The 14,918-nt window shown below is 50.0% G+C and overlaps 1 protein-coding gene across 1 annotated transcript; it reads right to left on the minus strand.

The window, feature by feature from the left end:
• Positions 1–240: 240 nt before the first annotated feature.
• On the minus strand, positions 241–14,918 carry KRT77 (keratin 77). Its single transcript, XM_043446891.1, has 9 exons — positions 14,288–14,918; positions 8,233–8,447; positions 6,972–7,032; positions 6,376–6,471; positions 5,232–5,396; positions 3,626–3,751; positions 3,286–3,506; positions 2,542–2,576; positions 241–2,094 (listed from the first exon to the last, which is right to left on the minus strand). Exons 1-9 carry the CDS (start codon positions 14,852–14,854, stop codon positions 1,772–1,774), a joined length of 1,809 nt encoding a protein of 602 aa, XP_043302826.1. The 5' UTR covers positions 14,855–14,918; the 3' UTR covers positions 241–1,771.

A 14,918-nucleotide genomic window follows, 5' to 3' on the forward strand; every position in this document is an offset into this window, starting at 1 on the left:
CACAATGGGAGCAAAACAAATTCCTCCTGAACAAATGTGTAACTGACTTTTCAAAGATCAGCCACTTTAAGGTTTATATTAGTATGATTGTGTGTGCAAAGTTTTTGAGGATCAAGTATTACTCATGCAATAAAAAACTAATAAAAGCTGTAAACTTTACTTTTCAATTATGAGTAATTCCAGAAGCCTGCAGAAAGTTAAAAAAAAAAAAAAGAGTAAACTCATGTGATCAAATAGCAGTTTGGAGAGCACAGAAAATTTATTGTAGAGACACCAGAATATCAAGCCCTTCAAGGTACAACCTTCAACCAGGAGATGATGAGGTCACAGTACTTCCTAGGGAACCCACACTGAGTCCAGCAGATGCCTCAAGAGTGTCACTGACATGGATATCGTATTAGGACTCAGCGAACAAGCAGAGGTAAATCCAGATCTAAGCAGCAAAGCCAGCCCTCTCTCAAGGTCCACAAGGCCCCCTCAGTTGGTCATATTTTCCCCATCCTGTCCTCTCCAGCATATCTCAAGTATCTTATATGAGACCCAAAATAAACAGTCAGAGTCTCACAAAGAGAGAATCACAGAGAACAGGAGTCAGGAGGGACTTTGCAGTCTGGGAAGAGCATGAAGCTATACCGTGCTAACAACGGGCATCTTGCAGACTAGTTCAGGGTTGAACCGTCCCAAAACCCAAGTGTGATTCTCAAACTCCTCAGGGCTTGAGCACCTGGACAGATCAGTGCTGGGCTGAATGTGCCCAGCCTGCTGGGCAATTCTCCAGAGGGTCATTATGAAGCAGAGTTCAGGAGGGCCACACTTCCAAAGAATGGAGCTTCCAAAGGAAGTCAGGACAGAATAGAACCAGACTGCAGTCCATCAACTCCTTCACTTACTGCTAGTTACAGTCCTCCCTGTGGACAAGCATTTCTGCTCTCTGGATACCCCGTCTTGGGCTATTAACCCAAGGGATAATGTTTCCTGACACAGAGATTCAGAATCAGGACTAGACAGGACTCACAGGTGTCAGATGGGTAAATCCACACTCTCCAAGCAACAGCAATGGATGGGGCTACAGACCAAGAGGCAGGAATTGACCCCTGGCACAAAAGTTCTCCTTACCAAGCTGGCCTGCCTTGTCCTCAGCTACTCACCCAAAGACCTCATTTTCAAGTCCCCTAAGGCAGCGTTCCCCAACCTTTTTGACACCAGGGATTAGTTTCCTGGAAGACAATTTTTCCCTGGACCAGAGGGTGGGGGGAGATGGTTTCTGGATGATTAAATTGCATTACATTTATTGTGTATCTTATTTCTACTATTATTATATCAGCTCTACTTCAGGTCATCAGGCTAATATTAGATCCTGGAGGTTGGGAACCCCAGCCCTAAGGAATGGATTATTCACAGAGAAGCCCAGGTGCAAGAAGGGGAGCCTGGAGTGAGAAAAAGAGCCTGGAGTGAGAAACCTGGTATACTCGACATCAACTCTGCATAATCTGCAAGTGTCCCCAAGGACAGAAACAGGGCCAGCTGAGGCATCTGACTTGAGAATGTGCCCGGCTGTGTTTGGACTACCGGTCAGTGCCCTCCAAATAGAGATCTCTGTTTGGGATTATCCACCTGATTCCCTGTCTAGAGTGGAATGTATTGGCAAAACTGCTGAGACCCATCGGGAAAAGGTAAGGGGATGGGGGTCAGGAAGGGCGTGGCGGGTGAGGGGCAGGAGGTGGTGCTTGTGAGGCCTTGCAGAAGCCTGGCTTCCCGGAAGCCTGGCGCTCTACTCCAGGATTCGCCTGTGGGAGGTGCTGGTAGACGTTTGGATTATCTGCATTCCGGAGGTGCCGCCTTTTCTGCCCCAGTACTTGCTGCTACTTATGCTACTCCCTCCGTGGCTCCCACCGCCGCTCTCATAACCGCCTCCACTGCCCCCTCGAGAGCCCCCTCCGTAGCCGCCCGAGCCCCCGCGGAAGCCGCCGCCGCCGTAGCCTCCACTGCTGCTGCCGCCGGCGTAACCTCCGCCGCCTCCGTAACCTCCGCCTCCGCCGTAACCTCCAGAGCCCCGGGCACCTCCGCCGATGGTGAGCTGGCTGCTCTGCACAGCTGTGGGGGCAAGGACAGCCCACACGGGGGTCAGAGGATTGGGCAGGGCGGACCTGCCTGCACCTACCCTCGGAGCAGCCCCCTACATCCTTCATCACTGGCAGCATCTGACTTGCCAAAAGGATGGATGAAAGTCTCCCCCATTTCAGAAGTATTCCTCCTAATACAAAGGGATGTCAGGGCGCATTTTCGTTATTGCTACACCATGAAGAATTCTAAGCCACTTCTGATTATTAGGCATCATAAAAATCAAAATAAAGGAGAAGTAAGGTCGTATATTATTTCAACCTATTCCTCTGGGCTGTGCAGTTGTCCTTGCTTACTTTGTTTTTCGTTGTGTAGGACTGGACACAAAATGCCTGCTGCCAGATTTCTGCTGGCCAGTCTTCTCAAGGGCCCTCCCTCCCCCAGCCCCAACCAGCCCCAATCTTGGGCTCTGCTACTTACAGATGCTCACTTGGCTCTGCAGCTCCCCTGACATCCTGTAAAAACCAAGGGGCACACAGTCAGCATTATCCGCAAAGCCTGAAGGAAAGCAATCATCAGCCAGGAGACATCAGGAGCAGGGGAGGTGTGTTGGGAGCAGGGAGGTCAGGGAACCAGTGCAGGCAGAGGGGATTTGAAGCATTTTCGTGAAGCCTTTTAGCATTGGGGGTCACCACCTGGCTGCGGTGGCTTAAGTTGTAGTATTAGGGACGTTGCACTGGGGAACAGGACAATGATGACAATGACGCTGCCCACTCACACGTCCTCTGCTTCTGACTTGAACGTTTCTGCTCACCCTGAGCTACCCATCTTCCCAGGAAAGCTGCTGCTGCTGCTGCTGCTAAGTCACTTCAGTCGTGTCCAACTCTGTGCACCCCCATAGACGGCAGCCCACCAGGCTCCCCCGTCCCTGGGATTCTCCAGGCAAGAACACTAGAGCTGGTTGCCATTTCCTTCTCCAATGCAGGAAAGTGAAAAGTGAAAGTGAAGTTGCTCAGTCGGGTCTGACTCTTAGCGACCCCATGGACTGCAGCCTACCAGGCTCCTCCATCCATGGGATTTTCCAGGCAAGAGTACTGGAGTGGGGTGCCATTGCCTTCTCCAATTCCCAGGAAAGCTGGGATTGTATAAATAGGGACTCTCTAAAAAATCCCACTGCTCCAGGGCTGCAGCCTGCCTGCGCTCTGGCCCGGAGACACAGCCCACCTGCTCTCCTCGCCCTCCAGCAGCTTGCGGTAGGTGGCAATCTCCACGTCCAGGGACAGCTTAGCTCCCAGCAGCGCCTGGTAGTCACGCAGCAGGCGGGCCAGCTCCTCCTTGGACTGCTGCAGGGCGGCCTCCAGGTCCTGCAGCTTCTGCTGTGCATCCTGGAGGGCCTGGTGTCCCCTCTCCTCTGCATCAGAAATGATGGTGTGCATCTGCTCGATCTACTCGGGAGACAGTCAAGGAGAAGAACCATGTGGGGGCATGAGTTTCCAGAGCTTCATGAGGCAGAGGGTTATGGGAGGTAGAAGCTCTGATTAGCCACCCTGAGCATCCATCTCACCTGCTTCTTGACGTTGCCAATCTCTGCCTGCAGCCTCTGGATGGTGAGGTTGAGTTCGGAGATCTCCGTCCTGCTGATCTGCAGCTCGTCTCCATGTCTTCCCGCTGTGATCTGGAGCTCCTGGTACTGAGGGTCAAGGGCAGCATCATGGTCAGCCTGCTGCTCATCACACACTTCTCCAGGAAAGAGTGAGTCTGCCTTCCCAGACCCTGCCCAAAGCTTCTCTCCCCTAGGGAAGGTCCCAGAGTAAGCCTCCCTAGAGCTGTGATCCCCCATACACACACTTACACTTGTACCAAACCTCCCTCATTTGAACTGTGACACCACACACACACACACACACACACACACACACACACACACAGGCACCTATATCTTGAGACAGGGTTTCAGAATCAGAACCAAACAAGACAAACCTACTTCTTGATGCACCCTTTTACCTCCTTTTTCCCACATCTAAACTTTGCCCATACTGGGCCCCTCTCACTTTTCCCGTCCCACCATATTCCTTCCTCCCCTTTTCCAGAATGATTTCTCTAACACTCAGGACCTTACTTCTTCAGAGGCCCTCAGCATGTTCCCTCTTTATTCACATGTTCCTCTCTACCTCCATTCCTGTGTCTATGGGCCCCATCATGAGGACCTCCACCTGCAGGCCGTTGACAAAACCGGGGCTCAATGACTGTTACAGAGGAAGCAGAGTGGGGTGCCTCTGAAGAAAACAAGGGAGAGCGTGGGCTCAAGTGCATCTCTGCATTCTGAAGTCTTCACTGTTGACCATCTGTCTCCCCCGTCTGGCACTCAGAACACCTGCCTACAGGACAGTGGGATAGAGGCCAGCCACGATTGGAGTTGGTCACAAGTAATCCACAAAGCAAATCTCCAGCGCCAGCTGTTCAGAATTTAGTGACCGGCCTTTGACTCTTAACTGCAGTGTTCGCCCTCCAGAAAGTTCCAAGTCCATTTATGTTAAACAAGTCACTGAGGATGTGCCCCAAAATTTAGCTACGAAGATGTTTATCTGAAAACTGGAGACATATTCTTACCATGAAATACCACACTGCTCTTAAAAATGATGTCAAATAGTTAATGTCAGAGAAAGGTATTTGCAAGTAATAAATGAAAGAGAAAAATATAAAAAGATTTTTAAAGATATCATAATGAAAAAATAAGAAAACATCATGGTGGCTGAGAGCATGGATGTGTAGATGGTACACCTGAATTTAATTAAGTTCTGCCTCTGCTACTTCCAAACCATAAGAGCCAAGGGAAATTGGTAACCTCATACTCTGTTATTGGTAAAACAATAAATGAATCTTTACCTCATAGCGTTGTTGTAAGGAGTAAATGAAATTCTATGTATAACAAGACTTAGTGCAGTGCCTGATATGTGTGAGTTTTCAATAAAGGTTAGCTACAAAGAACGAGTGGAAAATATGCTGACATATTCATATTGGTAGTGGGATATGAGTAATCTTTAGCTGTAATCTTGAAATTTTCTATAGCAAACATGCTTTACTTTAGAAATAAGAAAAAGACAATACAAGTTCTGGGAGGTATGCTCGGTTCGGGGTACCAGGCCTGGGCTGGGGATAGAGATGCTCACCTTGGTCTGGTACAGGGCCTCAGCCTCATCCTTGCTCCTTTGTGCAATCTCCTCGTACTGAATCCTCACGGCATCGATAATGCTGTCCAAATCCAGGGAGCGGTTATTGTCCATGGACAGGATGACGCTGGTGTCGGTGATGTTGGTCTGCATCTGAGACAGCTCCTGCAAGGCATGGAACACAGGCTGATTTCTTCCAGTCCCCTCCCAGGACCTCAGTTTCCCTCTACTGCCCCGCCCCCCCACCAAGGCTTTCTGAGGAAGCCTTGAGAGAGAAAAGTTCTCTAGGAAAAGCTCTTAGAATCACTGTTGTGTGCCCAGAGGGACCTTCACTAAAGGCACAGGCATCTGGATCTAGGCTCAGAGGAGAAGGGAGCCTGAACTCAGAGCAGCCCATCATGCCTTTCCTGGACCCTCCATCCCTCCTTACTCTGGCTTGATCACTATCTTGAGCAGGACCTCCAGCCAGGCAGACTTGTTCCTTAAGATCACATGAGCTCCCAGAGGCAGCAGAAAGGATTCCATGTGTGTAGATGCTCAGACTTGCTTTAGTATCTGGGCTCCACCGCTAACCAGCCGGGTGACTGAGCAAGGAACTGTCTCTCAGTGCCCCTGTTCTCTCATCTATAGACTGGAGATACCCAAGACCCAGTAAAGCTCCCAGCACAGCATGCAGTCCAGAGAAGGTGCCTCCAAGTTAGACCAGGGTTGGGAGGAGTGTGTTATCCCCACCTCTCCAGTCTTCATCTGCATTCCCTTTAAGACCCACACTGCCCTCTTCTGCAGAGTTCCCTGATGGGCCTATCTACTCCCCAGTGCTGATGAAGCTGTCTGGTTGGTTTTACCCCATATGTCCTGGGCATTAACCTTCATTTCCAGACAGAAGCAGAGACTGTTTCACCATCTCCCACCTCCCATCTCCAAGGCCCCACACATGGAACCCTGAGCTTTGGGGGTTGAAACGATTCTGACTCCAGGCCCGCAGACTTGAGGTGACTGGGGAGAGGCATCCCCAGGGGGTAATGTTGGGTGTCAGACCTCCCCTTCTTACAGCCCACACCCCCTGACAGATGTAGAGAAGAGAAGGGTTTCTTATGAGAACTGAGCTCATTATCTCATAGAAATATTTGAGATATTGACTCACCGATTGAAATAAATATTTCAGGAAATCGACCTCCTCATTCAGGGTGTCTGCCTTGGACTGTAGGTCCACTTTGCTCAGATAAGCAGAATCCACATCCTGAACAGTAAGCGAAGACGGTCTGACTTGGTTGCCCTGCCACCAGCTGTCTGGCAGCCTTGGGCAAATGGCAAAGCCTCTCTGGGTTTATTTCCTAGCCTGCAAATTTCCTCCCCTCAGTCAAATAAAGGGCCAGCAAACCTGGGCTTTCCTGGCCAGAAGGAAGCTTTCATCAGCTCCTTATCCTGGCCAGTCATGCAAAACACCCCAGGTCCTAAGGCCCCCACACAACACACTCACATGCTGCCCATTAATTTAATTCCACTTTCAGGACTCTGGAGAGATTAAAAACTCAAAAACTTTTCAAGATTCACATTAGCAACACACTTTTGAGACTTACTGCTTCAGGGTCAGGGCCCCAGCATTTGGGGAACACCCTCAACAAGCTGGCCCCCAAACTCACCTGTCCACCCCTCCATTCTACTGCATCCCAAAGGAGTCCCTGCCTCTTCTCAGCCTCCTGAACCCACAGTCCCCCTCTGGACACCCCCATCCCTCACCTTCTTCAGGACAACAAATTCATTCTCGCTGCTGGTCCTCCGGTTGATTTCTTCCTCATACCTGTTGCGGGGAGGTCAGAAACACAGACAGGCTGCAAGGGCTGACCTCGGCTCCTTGAGATTTTTCCTTGCAGTGGGAAGCTCGGAATCACCCAAACTTTTATGGTCCTGGACTCTGGCTGTCTCCTGCCAGGGCCTGCCACTCTCATTGACTAGCAGCTGGAGCCATCTCCTGGCTCTCCAGGTCAACAGAAGGCACAACCCCCCAGTGTGAAAAATCTAGAGCCACATAGAACATCCCCAAAATGTCCTTTTTATTTTAATATCTTACCTTTGTACATTTGTCCAGTTCGATCATTTTTTTAAATGAGAACCTAAATAACAGCCACTTTTACTAAATTTTTTAAAAGAGAGAAAAATTTCACCTGCCATTCTGCCCCATCACCTTCAGTGTGCATTCCATTTCCCCCTTGTTGACTCACATACATGTGACTGCTCAATGCAGTAAGCACGTCAAGGTGATGTTAAGAGAAGCACCCTACACCCCCAGCAAGAGGGGCGGGGGCAGGGGGGAGGCTGCTCAGTTGCCTGTATGGGACAGGAGCAGCTGACCTAGAATTAGGCAAGTCATGTCACTTCTACCATTATTACTAATAATAGCTAGTGCGTGTTGAGTGCTTCATATGTGCAAAAACAGTCTAAGAACTATTAAGAATATTTTATCTAAACCAGTGATTCCCCATATGTGGCTCCCAGGCCACCAGCATCAGCATCACTTGGAAGCATATTAGAAATAAAAGCCCTCTGGGCCCATCCCAGACCAATCTGATTTCAACAAGCTGATGCATGCTCAAATTTGAGAGCCACAGATCTCCCTCTCACAATAGTTCAGCAAGGAGGGTACTCACTATCCCTACTTTACTAATGTGAAAACCAAAGGCTTAGAAAGATGCCTTTGCAGGCAGTCAGAGAGTGATGAAGCCCACACTGGAACCCAGGCTTGTGTGACTCCAACATCCATGAAGATCCTCTGCTTCCCCTCCCCACCCAATACAACTGAGAGCTGACTGGCAATACCATCATTCCGGGGCTACCGTGTGCAAAATGGTGCCCATGCAGCTGTGCAGTGGTGCAGAGTCTGCCTGGCTGCACCTAATGTCCAGGGCCCCGCCACCCCTCACCCATTCACAGTAAGCCTTGCCCCGTAAACCATTCCCCTGTCTTGTTCCTCCCCACCCCTTTGCTCCTCCTGGAGCCTCACTTGTTCTTGTAGTCATCCACAACATCCTGCATGCTCCTGATCTCCAAGCTCTGGCGCATCTGCTCCGCTCTGAGAAAATCCACCTGCTTCTGCAGCTTGCTGATGTAGCTTTCAAAGATGGGCTCCAGGTTGTTGGTCTGAGTCGACGTGTTTACCTGCTGCAGTAGCTCCCATTTTGTCTGGAGCACCTGATTCTGCTGCTCCAGAAATCGCACCTAAGAACAGAAAACCTCCAAGTTCACCCCCAAGCCCTGGGTCCAAGAAGCACTCCCACAGGTAGAAGCAGGTGCAGCCCCATAGCATATCCAGACCTCAGAGAATCAGGACACCCCTCCGGGGGTCAGAGGGCTCTCTTTTTCTAGGACCAGGATGCATGAATACAGTACAGCTTCTGATAGTTGACCAATGACTGTAAGGTCAACCTGCCAAAAAATCACACCAATTGAACTCTGCTGTTGAAGGCAAGTCCCCTCCATCCAAGTGGTACCCTGTTTCCTTTGGTTCTGTCAGCTTGCATGGTAGAGTTGTCCATCCCCGCCCTCAGCTCCCCATGCCAACCTCAGGAAATGGTGACCCAGAGCATCTGAAACTCTGACACACCCAGGGCTCATGTCTCTCTATGGCTGAGACACTTTATGTGATTGAGGAGAAGAGAAAGTAAGAGAAGGGGAGGAATAATTTTGGCTTCAAATATTAAACCGATTCCTGAACACACTAGCCCAGGTGCCCCCATCCTGCAACCCACCACCTCTCCTGCTGCCGAGTGTGTTTCTCAGGAAGGTCACTTCGTTTAAATGTTCTCATAACCCGGACAGAATTTTTTTTAAGTGAAATTTTAGCCATGTTTTTATATTGAAGTGTAGTTGATTAACAATGTTGTGTTAGTTTCAGCTGTACAGCAAAGTGATTCAGTTACACATATACATGTATCTATTCTTTTTCAAATTCTTGAATTAAGAGTTTGGGATTGACGTCTACACGCTACTGTATTTAAAATAGGCACCAACAAGGACTTACTGCATAGTACAGGGCACTCTGCTCAATACTCTGTAATAACCTAAGAGCGAAAAGAATTTTGGACAGAATTTTTAAAGTAAGTATGTTTTTTAAGTTATGTGACTCGTTCTAATGCCCCAAAGTAGGACCTTGACGATGCCTGTGTGTGAGTTGTGTGTGCACACTCAGTTGTGTCCAACTCTTTGCGACCCCATGGACTGTAGCTTGCCAGGCTCCTCTCTCCGTGGAATTTTCCAGGCGAGAATCCTAGAGCAGGTTGCCATTTTCTCCTCTGAGGGATCTTCCCAACCCAGGGATCAAACCCAGGTCTCCTGCATTGCAGGCAGATTCTTTACCACCTGAGCCATAACTAATCTCATTACTGTGCAATAAACGCTTTTATAAGTATTTCCAAACCCAGGGATTGAACTAGTATTTGGGAAATCCCCATGTTGCAGTTTCCTACATTAGCACAGAGGATGGAGAGTAGACCTCACCCTGTGTTCCCACTGCTTCTTCCCCCAAAGCTGTGCACGCAAAGGTCAAGTACAGGCTCCAGAAAGCTGGCTGGCTGTGCAGATCCAGTCCTGGACTGTCCTTCCCGTGGTGATGATCAATTTTCGTCCTACCTCCACCAGCCGCCTGCAGGGGGAGCCTCCCCTTCCGTGCCTTAAGTGAAGGACAGTGTATTTCTCCATGTTTTGCTCAGGTGTGTGTACACACACATACACACATACACACACCCACCCACACATACCCACCCACATACACACAAACACACACACACATGCCCTCCAGGAGCCGCCCAGGAGATGTGGGGAGTGGTGAGGGAGGAAGCTAACACACTCTTTTGTGTTGTCAGAACAGAACCATGAAGATAGTTCTCCACAATGCTTAAGGAGTTGAGGGGGGACAGAATTCCCAGCCTTGAGACTATCCATCTGAGCAGCCAGCCCTTGTTAACTTCCTTTGGCTCTGACTCTAGGCTGGAATGTGCCCAGAGAACACTCTTTCCCATGGCTCGTTTTTGTTAGCTTTATCAAAGCAAGAGATAAAGCAGCCGCCCTCACAGCTTGTCCACCCGGTCTGTGCCATCCCCTGAGAAATCCCTGCCACCTGGCCAGTTGTCGCTCTGGTGGCGATCCCAGGGAGGGGAGAGACTGGGCGCTCGTTCACAGCCCTTTGCTCTGTGTTGTGGGGACAAGGTAAGGATCTTATGGTCCCACGGGGAAGCTCCATGTCAAACAATGAGGGGGCAGTGGGACAATTCTGAGTGCTAGGGGTTTAGGCTGAGCCCCCACCCCAGGCGAAGAAACTATGGCTTTCATTGGTCACCCAAACTGCAGAGTCAGAAGCTGACTTCAGGGGGTGCCAGGCAATTTTCATGAGATTTAACCGCTATAAAAATCACTGAAAGCCATCATGATCTTTCCCCAGGGGCCCCCAAACACTGCTGGGCTGTGTCCAGCAGCAGTACTCAGGAGAAGCCCAGATAACCCAGATCAAACTTAGCATCACATGGAGTTAAGCTTCTTCCTGGGTAAAGCATACCCCACTCAACCGCCTGTGGCCCTCTTCCCCTGCAAATGACACTCCAATCACCTCCTAGTGCCTCCAGCAGCCTAGGTCTCCCCAACCCTTTGCCTGGCAAAGTTCTAGTCTCCCTTTAGATCTCAACAGGGTGGCACCCCCTGGGGTCTCCCCTTCATAACCCCCTGTTCTTTTCCCCGTGCCATCTATCATGATTTCAGTCTTTTGTTTTTTAGCACATTCCTCCCTACAATGGGATGTGAGCCCCAAGAAGGCAGGCTTTCTTCTCCAGTGGACACCAGGTGCTAAGACCCGTAGATACATAGCTCCCAGCTCAGAGAAGACAGTTCATAAACACCATGGGCTAATGAAATGCTAGGACACTAGCATTGCTGCTAGTGTAGACCATCCACCCTGCTCATTGCCCTAAACACAGGATTCAAGCTCAGCTGAACAAAGCCAGGGCACTGTCTCTGTGGGAAGAACTGGGTCCCTCATCCTATTTTCCTGGGATCCCTTTCCTTTGCCATTGATTCTTAAAAAAAAAAAAATTTTTTTTTAATAGTCTTTGTCTTCATTCCCACTCTCTGAGAGCCCAAGTTTGACACCTGAAGGGTTGACTCAATTTTTCATTGAATACAAGTTTATTGAGCAGCTATCAGATGCCAGGCAGTATTCTGGGTGCTGGAGATACAGCTATAAATAAAACAGACCAAATCCCTGCATTCCAAAAGTTGACAATCTGTTTGAAGAGATGACTACAAGGAAACAAATGTGAACTATACAGTGTGTTGAATGGCTGTAGGGGCCATGGAGAAAAGTAACACACCAATGGGGAGTAGGGATGCTGATACCGGGTACTCCTTTACATAGGGAGATCAGGGAGGCCTCACTGAGACAGCGGTGTGTGCGCAAAGACCTGAAGGAAATGAGGGGTTCAGCTGGACCACTCCTCGGAGGGAGGAGTTCCAAGCAGAGGGAATGGCAAGTGCAAAGGCCCTGAGGCAGGACCATGGTGGGGTACAGGAGGATGAGGGATGCAATAGTGTGCCAGTGAGCAAAAGGAAAACAGGAGTAGAGTCAGGGAAGGTGTCCAAGGTCACTGTGCTGAGTGGTACCTTGGTGAGCTAAGTTCCTGCCTTCACTCTGCTCACTAAACCTTGCAGCCTGAGAGTGGTTCTGCCCAGTAGCAGCAATGTGGCCTCGTCTCACAAAAGCAAGCCAGGAACTAGCAGCAGCTATGGGTTAGAGGGCCAGATCATATAGGACCTTATAAGATCGTGCCTATTATTTCTGATGAGACAGGAAGCCAATAGAGGGTTCAAACGGAGGAGTGATGTGGTATGTTTTTAAAGGATGGCACTGGTGTGGTGCTGAGAATAGGCTATACAAGATTAAAGACAAAAGCAGGAAGGTCAGGTCAGAAGGTAGGGTCAGAAGCCACTGTGACAGAAGCCTTCTCTCTTCCAGCCAGGCCAGAGCCCTCCTGGATAAGTACTCTCCTCATGGTCATCACAGTCCAGGCCCTTAGGGAAGGGCAGGAAGCCATAGTCACTTGAACCTTGCCCTCAGCCCCATGCCACAAACCTGAAGAGATGTCCTGTTAATGGCAGGCTGCTGCTGCTGCTGCTGCTGCTAAGTCACTTCAGTCGTGTCTGACTCTGTGCGACCCCATAGACGGCAGCCCACCAGGCTCCCCTGTCCCTGGGATTCTCCAGGCAAGAACACTGGAGTGGGTTGCCATTTCCTTCTCCAGTGCATGAAAGTGAAAAGTGAAAGGGAAATCGCTCAGTCATGTCCGACTCTTAGCGACCCCATGGACTGCAGCCCACCAGGCTCATTCGTCCATGGGATTTTCCAGGCAAGAATACTGGAGTGGGGTGCCATTGCCTTCTCCGGTTAATGGCAGGAATCACAATCAAATCAGAGTCTCAGGAGATCATTTGCCCGTGGCCACTTCAACAATCCCCAACGCTGTCTTCTTCCTGCCTTTGATCTGGCTTGACCTTTCAGTGGTGTCTCCTTCATCTGTCATCTCCTTGTTCCCATCAAGCCCTCTTAGTCCCTGCCTATACCTGAGGTGTGATGATATTCAGCCAAATGCCTCATCCAAGGTGATCAGAAGCAGTCAGAAGCACTTTGCTCTGTTGAATTCCTCTTTGGCTGCCTCTGGACCTCAACATTCTTATCCCTCCACCCCCAGCTCACCCACTGTGTCCTGGCCCCAGCTTTCACCCAGATATCAGAGGCCAGTACACAGACCAACGGTGGACTTTGGCGATGGCTACCCTGCAGTCAGAGATAGGTCAAGCTTTGGCCTCAACACTGAACTTCTTTTTTTTTTTTTTTTTTTTAAACACTGAACTTCTATGAGGCCTGAGGGAATGTCACTGAGCCTGCAGGGGTCTCTGGATCCCACTACATCCCCAAAGGTAAAGAAATTTCTGGGGAGCCTCCAGTGGCTTCCATGCCTCCATCACCTTTGGATAAAAGGAAATACTGGTGGAAGCTCTTTTCCATATCTCTTCTACGAGCCCCTGCTTGGTGGTTTGGACCTGACCCAATCCAACCTAAGGTTTAAACTAGGGAGAAGGGGTTTATTTTGGCTCCATCTGGCCTATTCTTGGCCCTGGATGAGCTAAAATGAGGAACTCAGACAGAATCCTATACAGCAGGGTATTGGCTTTCACCCCCAGCAATCCCCACCAGAGTCATCAGCTTGGTTCTGCTGCAGTGTGCCCACTTTGCTTCTCTTCCCCTGCTCTGTGTCTCCGTCTCCACTTCCCTTCTCCTTCCTCTCTTGTGCCATGTTCTCCAGAAATTGTAACCATTTGAAATTTCCTAAAAGCGTCAACCCCTCCAGCCTCCTGGTTCTTCTGCCTGGAAACTCCCTCTGCCCTGAGAACCTGTTTGACTCTTTCTCCACCTTCAAGACCTTTATCAGCCCAGAGCTCATCACACCCTCCTTTGTGCTATGGCCCAGAGAGCATTGTCTCTATCAACACACCTCCCACACACTGTCACAATCCTCCTCCCTTTAGATCTGGGGCTCCTTGAGGGCAGGACCTGTGTCCTTGTCACCCTGCAACACCTGGAGTGTCTGGCATATAACAGATGCTTAGTAAATGTTTGTGGGCTGGATGATTATGTAGGTGGGTAGGTGGATGGGTGGGTGAATGGGTAGATGGGTGAAGAGGTGTATGGATGAATGAGTAAATGGATAAATGGGTAGGTGGATGAATGGATGGATGGATGGATGGAAAGTGAAAATGATGAGTGAGATTACATCATGTATTTTGTCTGATGGGTATTTTCATTCCTTGGATCTGCTTTCCTGCCAAAATAAAAAGATAAAGATGAACCCCTCAAGAAGTCAAATTGAGGCCTAAATGAAGTCCATGCTTTCTTAAGGTCCCAGGACACACACACTGGAAGTGACTGTCACCACCAGAGACAATGTGGTGAGAGGCAGCAGGGTACAAGCTCATTTGGTCAGAGCCCAGAGACTGCCTGCCCCTGGGGCACTCACCTTGTCAATGAAGGAGGCAAACTTGTTGTTCAGAACCATGATCTGCTCCCGCTCCTGCATCTTAACCCTCTGAATTTCAGGGTCCACCTCCAGGTGAAGTGGTTGTAAGAGGCTCTGGTTAATGGTCACTTCTTGGATACCCCCTGGGGGACAAGAAGGACCAAAGCCCCCAAGCCCCAAATTGCCACCCCTAAACCCAGCACCGCCAAGACCACCTCCTCCATAGCCACCACCTCCAAAGCCACGACCCCCAAAACCACCACCTCCAAAGCTCCTGCCTCCTCCAAACCCACCTCCTGCTCCCCCACCATGGCAGAAACCACTGGTACTTCTCCCCACTAGGCTGATGGAGATGCTTTTACTGCCACCCAGATTGTATAGGCTCCTGGAGGTAAACCCCCTTGCATGGCTCCTATACCCACCACCACCACTACCACACCTCCCTTGGGCCTGACACACGGACCTCACAGCCCGGCTCCCACCACCAAAGCCCACAGAGGAACCAGCGCTATAAACCCGCCTGCTCCTGGAGCTGAACGCTGACTGGGAGCTAAACTGGTGGCTCATGGCTCCTGGAGCATCCAGAGACGCAGACGAGAGAAAGGGAATGAAAGGAGGCAGAGAGCAGGGA

The sequence above is a fragment of the Cervus canadensis genome, chromosome 25 (genome assembly GCF_019320065.1).
Source record: "Cervus canadensis isolate Bull #8, Minnesota chromosome 25, ASM1932006v1, whole genome shotgun sequence".
Classification (NCBI taxonomy): domain Eukaryota; kingdom Metazoa; phylum Chordata; class Mammalia; order Artiodactyla; family Cervidae; genus Cervus; species Cervus canadensis.